The sequence below is a fragment of the Nansenia antarctica genome (genome assembly GCF_963989245.1).
Source record: "Nansenia antarctica genome assembly, chromosome: 2".
NCBI classification, from domain to species: Eukaryota; Metazoa; Chordata; class Actinopteri; order Argentiniformes; family Microstomatidae; genus Nansenia; species Nansenia antarctica.
In genome coordinates, this window is record NC_137675.1 from 63553115 (window position 1) to 63560614 (window position 7500).

The window sequence follows — 7500 nt, forward strand, 5'->3', positions numbered from 1 at the left end:
AGGTCCTGACTGGTGTTGCCCTGGTTGATCTCTGCTGGGGAGGCGTCCGGGCCGGGCCTGCCGTGCTGCTGGTGGCGGATCCTGGCCACCTTCTGTCCGTCTCTCTGTAAGGAGCAGCTCCCTCCTGCCCCAGGCCCAGGCCCACCTCCAACATGCTGAGACATGCCTTTCCCCCCCAGGGGAGAGGCGTTGGGCGGGGGACCAGGGTGGGAACAGTCTCTGTAAGGTGAGGTGTTGACTGAGTGGGGGACGGAGTGGCCTGCCTTCGCCCCCTGTGGCAGGGATGGCCTGAACACGTCTGTGTCCACGCTGCTGTTGACACACTCTACACTGCGGGAGCGGACGGCCTGGTGTTGCTGGGGCTGGGGCTGGGGGTGGGGTTGCTGTTGGGGCTGGGGCTGGGGGTGGGGCTGGGGGTGGGGCTGGGGGTGGGATTGCTGTTGGGGCTGGGGGTGGGATTGCTGGGGTTGTTGTTGGGGCTGGGGCTGTTGTTGGAGGTGGTGATGGTGACTCTGCATCCAGTCTGGAGCCTTTTCAGCCTTTCTGTATGGGTGCTGCTGTTGTTGGGGGGGCTGCTGCTGCTGCTGTTGCTGTTGTTGTTGTTGTTGTTGTTGTTGCTGTTGTTGTTGTTTCCTGTGCCAGTTACTACTGGGGTGCCCCCCACCACCCCCGCTCTTTTCCATGGCCTTGTCCTTGGCACTGCCACCCGCACTGCCCACCCCCTGGCAGTCAGGGTTGCCTAGTTGGAATGGGCCACTGGACTTGTCCCCCGGGTGCCCTACAGATGGTACAAACGTTGGCCCCGTCACCTTAGGGTCTCTCCCTCCACTGGCTGGCCCTCCATCGTGCGGGGAGGGGTTGGCGATGGGGGCAGAGGGAGGCGGGTAGAAGAAGTCTGGGTGATGATGTGTGTGGTGGGTGTGGTGGGGATGGTGCGGGTGGCTGGGGTGGAGCTGTAGACAGTGGAAGCCCCCAGGGTGGGGGTGTGGGTGAGGGTGGGCGTGAGGGTGGGGGGCCCCCCCAGCTGCAGAGCCCATGTGTAGGGTTGGGGGTACAGAATAGGACAGAGAGTGATGGAGCGCCTGGCCCCTCTCCAGACAGTCTGAAGGCTGCTCGCTGATCCTCATCTCCCCACTCACCCCCTCCTTGGTGCAGCGGCCGTTCCCACTCGCCACCATATGTCTGGCCTGGCTGCTCCCCCCACCGCCCATAGCCCCCCTTCCCACCACCTCCCCTCCACAGCTGGACATGGAGGCCTTCGTGTTAGCCCCTGAGTCCCCGTTCTGCATCTTGCCGTTGAGCAGGCAGGCGCTGAGGGGCTTGCCCATGGCCTGTTGGTGCTCTTTGTACTCCATGGCCAGGGCTGCCTTGTGCCTCTCCAGGGCCCTGCTGTTGACCTCCTCCAGGGAGACAGCGTGCTGGGGGTACTGGGAATGCTGTTGGTGGGGGTGAGGGTGGGGGTGGGGGTGGTGGTGGTGTGTGGGCTGGGGCTGGTGGCTGTGGTGGTGTCGTTCCTTGGCCTCCTGTTTGCTGCTGGACCTTTCCTTGTCCTTGGTGCTGGGGACCACCCCCCTCTCTACAGCCCCCTCTTTCAGACCCTTGTGTAGGCTGGTCCCGCCCCCAGGGTCCCTGTCCCTGCTGCAGGACCCCTGAGGGTGCCCTGGCCCCGCCCTGGAGATGGGCGGCAGACCGTGGTTGGCTGAGATGAGAGGAGGCTGGGACGGAAGGCTTCTTAGATAGAAGTTCTCTGGAAGATAGCAAAGCAAGACAGGCTCATAAAAAGACGTGCATTAGCCAAGGGGGGGGAAAGAAAATAGCGATGACAAGATTCAATTATTTCACTTTCAAGATAGTATCCTTACGGGCATCCACATATCAATATCCAAAATCAAATTACATCATACTTTGTTATATAAATTGGATTTAAATGTCTTATTTCTGTCTGATTGAATTTTAATTCATTTTTAGACTCACCTTTTTGGGTGTCATAGAAACGGTGCTGCCCGTAGAGGACTCCGCTGTTGGCATGGTGATCCAAGTGGCTCATGGGAAGGAAGGTATGAGCTAGACTCCCTGAGAATCGAGGATACCCTGGGGCTGCTGAGATGGTGAGACAGAGAGGGAGAGAGAGGGAAAGAGAGAGAGGAAGAGGACTGATAAGACAAGACAGCAGCCACTGAGTTGCATTTCTCCTTGCCATCACGACTCTGGAAACTATATAATCCTTCAGGTCCAATGCAGCTGGTGTTGTATATACACAAATAACTACAGGCTTTGCTTGTCATATTTGCCATTCCTACTTGGGTTTAGAATGCAAACAATAGAAGACAAGCTCGGTCTTGGGAATTGCTGTAATGGATCTAATTTGTCGTCCAAACATATGGTTCTCTCAGAGCTGAACTGGCTAGCTGCTCCTCCCTCTCTGAGGGAGCGGTAACGGCAAGGTTTGAGGCCTGGATTTCCAATATGGCTGGGGGACGCTGGCTGGTGCCCTTCACTGCCCTACTCGAGGGGTCAAAGGTCAATTTGACGAGGGACATTTAAGCCAGCGCACCTGGGTCTGTGACAACAAGTCCATCTGGTGGAAATTTAAACCAAAACCAAACATCTCAATCTGCAGGATGAGATTTCAAACACAAAGGACTTTGAAGGTGGAAGAGAATGCATGGGGAGAGATAAAAGACGGCTAAAGCCTTTGGACAAAGAAAACATCATCGCTATGACAACATTTTCATTCTTACTCAGAGCTCTAAGACTCGAAGATTTATAACAGCACTATCAATTTGGAGATTTTAAGCAATTCATTTCATGCTGGCTCAAGATGAAGAGGGGACTCATTTGAGCTAAACAACCTCAAACTCAAAATACAGTTAAGTAAACCACAACAAAAGAGAAACTGGGGCTATTATGCAACGTTGGCCATGGAACAAAGTCCTTGTGGGGCAACCCACCCGGTATCCTCCCCTATCCCCTCCCTAACACCCACACTCTCCAGAAATAGCCACAGGAAAGCTGGTGATACCCTATATTCATCATTAACTTGAGTGAAGGAGAGCAAGAGCTGGCTTACAGAGAGAGAGAGAGAGAGAGAGAGAGAGAGAGAGAGAGAGAGAGAGAGAGAGAGAGAGATTGGCATTGTATACAAGCACCTTTCTGGCACCTATGACATCATGACAGTCCAGGTGGTACGCGTCTCTCTTTCCCTGGCCCTGCACCTGTCTCACACTTGCCCGGCAGTCTCAGTTCCAGGCTAAACCCACAGAGGTGGGGGGAGGAAAACACTGCGCTACAAGCTAAATGAAAGACAGACGTATTTGTGTTGGCAAGTGCGCGGCATGATCAGGGAAAGTGCAGATGCAGTTCATTTGGCCTGTGTGTGAGTGTGAGTGTGTGTGTGTGCGTGTGTGTGTGTGTGTGTGTGTGTGTGTGTGTGTGTGCGTGCGCAGCGCCACATGTTTTAATAGCTTCTCAACGGCTGTGAGTGTTGAATGTCTCACTTTTTTCTGCTTAGAACAATGGGGTTGTACTGGGCTGTGCTGTGCTGTGCTGGGCTGGGCTGGGCTGTACCGGCAGTCTAACTCTGCAGTGGCTCTCTGGAGGGAGAAGTGTGGGGCTTAATGACCTTGTCCTGAAGAGGCCTCCCGATCCTCCGATCTTAATTAGTGAAACGCGGAGAGAGGAGAGAGGGCAAAACATCCCTCCATCCAACAGCACGGGAGGTGCAGCTTTCTTAGGAGAGGAGGGTGATAATGACGCAGCCTCTCTCTCACTCTCTTGCCTGTCATGATTAATAAGCACACTCATTCATGTCAATTGATTTACGGAGAGAGAGAGAAAAAAAAGGAATCCTTTGTTTAAACAAGACATTTTCCCTCAGATTTTCAGGGTTGGGGGGGGGGGGGGGGAGGAAGAGAGAGTTGTTTGGCAGCCTTTCTCGTAGCTGGGAGAGTTTTTTTCTCTGTGCCGTCGTGGTGTTTGTGAGCGTGACGATTGGCGGCGTAATCCCCTTTCACAGCGTGGTCTGGCTGTGCCCGATAATGCCAGCCTGCTCCGTTTCAGCATGCCCGCCGCTAGGCCGACGAGAGGGGCACCGCTGGGCATGGCAGAGCCCCATTCAGCCCATTAATCTGGGCAGGACAAGAGAAGGTGCTGCTGCTGCTGCAGGGGACGTGAGCAGGGTCTTAGAGCAGAGACTGCTGACGCCACAGCACCCTACGCACACGTACACACACACACACGCACGCACGCACACACACACACACACACACACACACACACAGGCACGCACACACAAGCACACGTCAACCGACGCTGACAAGCACACACACACACACATGCTGCACACACATGCTGCACAGACACACACACACACACACACACACGCACGCACGCACAGACACAGACACTACACACCCTTACAAACACACAGCGTCGATCGAATGAATGACAGTGAACCATGCAGCACATGCCCTCCTTTCCACAGCCGGAGCAGCAAAGAATGGCAGAACAATGGGAGCTGCATCCCAGGGAGGGATTTCCACAAACTTGTGAAGCTTTTCTCACACCACGGCTTCAGCAGAACAGCCGAGTGGAAGGACAAAGGAGAACTCTATATTTAACAGCACCTACAGGCAAATGAGAACTAAATCCTGAATTAGGGGAGAGGACTGAGTGTGCTGTTTCCTCCACACTACTGAGTGTGCTATTTCATGTGCTATTTCACTACTTGTGCTTCAGCTTCCCTGCACAAACCCATCCAGTCCTATAATGCCTCGTCTACAGACAGTAACTCATACATCTAGACATTCAATTACTGGGGGGGGGGGGGGGGGGTTCACCATTTCCCTCTTGCAGCAAGACAAAAAAAAACATAAATGCACAATTGTATACAGCCCCTGGGAAACCACTGTACGTTTTCAGAGAGAGGGGAGAGCGAAAGAGAGTGAGAGAGGAGAGGAGGGGCAGACAGAGCTGCCTGTCAGGTCCACTAATTGAGAAAAAGTGACAGAACGATCTAGACACAGAGAGGGAGGAGAAGAGAAGAGGAGAAGAGAGCTGTTCGAGGGAGGAGGGGCAGTGCAATGCAGTAGTGGATCTCTTCAGGTTTACTAATTGAAAGGAAGGGATGCAGGCTGGCACTCGTAGAAAGAGAGAGAGAGGGAGTGATAGAGAAAGAGAGAGAGGGGGGGGGGGGGGGGGAGACTCATATTCTACAAAAAAGATAGGCTATGGCAACCAGGCCTACAGAAAGAAAGATGGACAACTGAAGATAAGCTAGAATGAGCACATCAAAGAGCTGGATTAGAATGGTGTGTGCAGGCATGTGTGTGTGTGTGTGTGTGTGTGTGTGTGTGTGTGTGTGCATGTGTGTGCATGTGTGTGTGTGTGTGTGTGTGTGTGTGTGTGTGTGTGTGTGTGTGTGTGTGTGTGTGTGTGTGCGTGCATGCGTGTGTGTGTGTGTGTGTGTGTGTGTGTGTGTGTGTGTGTGTGTGTGTGTGTCTGTGTGTGTGTGTGTGGACAGAAATATGAGGCTGTCATTGTGTTTGGCATAACTCAAGCTGTAATTTGGATGAAGGCCAGCTGGCATCAGGCCTATAAGGGCGTTCTTGTTGTTGTTTTCCCTCATATTTCTCCCTTTTATTTTTCCCTAAAACAAATTAGGCCCGGTGCATTTTTATAGGTTGGTAGGCAGGAGAGTAAACTGTGGTGAACATTAAAAAAAATGTTTTAAAACTTCAATGGGAGGTAATCCATTTTTCCAGGTGTAACGGAAGAAAAAAAGGCATTGGAATTTATCGAAGCTGTTACAAACACTCTTTCTCTCTCCCTCTCTCCCCCCCCCTCTCTCTCTTTCTTTCTCTTCTCCCATCCACATCCCAACAAACACCTCCTCCCCCACTCTTCCCCTCTCTCACTACTTGACAATGAACAGCTCACGTCTCCTCTCTCCAGCCCAGATGAACAACAGACAAGCCTGCGTACAGGATGACACATGCGGTTACAGTTAATACAGCTGAGATGAATCTGAGCATGGATGTCCAATAGAATCCATGGCTTACGTTGGAGGAGCTGGAACATCTAGGCTCGATTCAGTTGAATGCTCTCATGCCTCAGTCGGCGTTATATGAGGCAAGGCGTTTCAATGCTACAGTAATTGTAGCTCGTACACTTTCCCTACTCTGAAAGTGTTTATCCACATCAAACAGTGATGGTTACTAGGTAATGAGAACACTGTTATCTATCACCCAGTATGTGGTAGACTTTAGCTCTTTAATCTCTTAAATTGTGTCACAATCAAAGAAACACAAAAGACAAAGAGATCCTGCGCCAAAGACAGGTAGCTCTAGACATGAGGCTCTGACAAATACCTTTGTAAATACCACACACACAAACACACACACACACACACACAAAAACACACACACACACACAAACACACACACACAAACACACACACACACACACACACACACACACACTGACTCATGCACGTGCACACACACACACACATCTGCACGCACGCACACACACACACACACACACACACACACACACACACACAGGAACACTGGTGCGATGTGTGTTGCTGGTGGGATGCCGCCAACACCCAGAGAGAGGGGGAGTCTGGGTAATTGTGCCGCTCATTTTGATGACTTGCTTTTATGCAAAACAGGAAAAAGACAATATGCAATTATCTACAAGAGGGAACAGCTGAATGTGGTTGATGAACAGTCTGGATTCAATCATGCTCTTAGAGCGTTATATGCAATTAAACTGCAATAGAGATAATGGCCTCCATTGCCAACTGAGTAATAATCCCCGTCATAATCACCTCCATTACTTTTATTAGGCTTGGCGTTATCATCATCATTCTTATTAATATTATTCTATTTTTCTGCAAAGATCTCTGTGACATTGACACCCTCTCTAAAAGGTTCAAAACATTAGTTCTCTATCATACTCTTTTGGGATATTATCAAATTGAACATTCATTATCGGCATTAGAACTCAATCTTATTTCATCCTCTTGCTCTTTAACTCTCAGTGTTGACATTTTGCAGATGGCTGTATCCAGTCACACCATCTAGCAGGCCTACATGACTCAGTGTGGCCAGGACATCTGAGGGCCACCCATCTCCAAACACACTGTGTCTATCAACAACAAACACAAGTCCAGCTGGATCAAACATAATCAATCCCAACTCTCCATCAAACAACCAAAGACGTCCTAATCAGTGGCCACAATCTCTGGGAGACACAACACGCATGCATGCACGCACACACACACACATTCCCCTTGGGAACAGCTGGGCTACTCTTAAAGAGGGACGGACATTCACAACGATCAAATACAGCAGAAAGATGGGGAATTCCAAAAATCCAATGGTGACCTTAGGGCACTGTCATACTGTCACACTGTCATACTGTCACACTGTCATAGGGCATGAGGCCGAGGTTGTGGATATGACATGGTTGAATCCAGAGTGTTTTGTAGATGTG

The 7500-nt window shown here is 51.1% G+C and overlaps 1 protein-coding gene across 1 annotated transcript in view; it reads right to left on the reverse strand.

The window, feature by feature from the left end:
- Positions 1-7500, reverse strand: part of bahcc1a (BAH domain and coiled-coil containing 1a) — a gene marked incomplete at both ends in the record, with an annotated part of 66480 nt that overhangs the window by 23466 nt on the left and 35514 nt on the right. Inside the window, 2 exons of the mRNA XM_080522332.1 lie at positions 1-1747; positions 1975-2100. The exon at positions 1-1747 is cut by the window's left edge and continues 680 nt beyond it. Of these exons, the coding sequence (XP_080378458.1) occupies positions 1-1747; positions 1975-2100 (1873 nt within the window). The remainder of the gene's footprint in view (positions 1748-1974; positions 2101-7500) is intronic.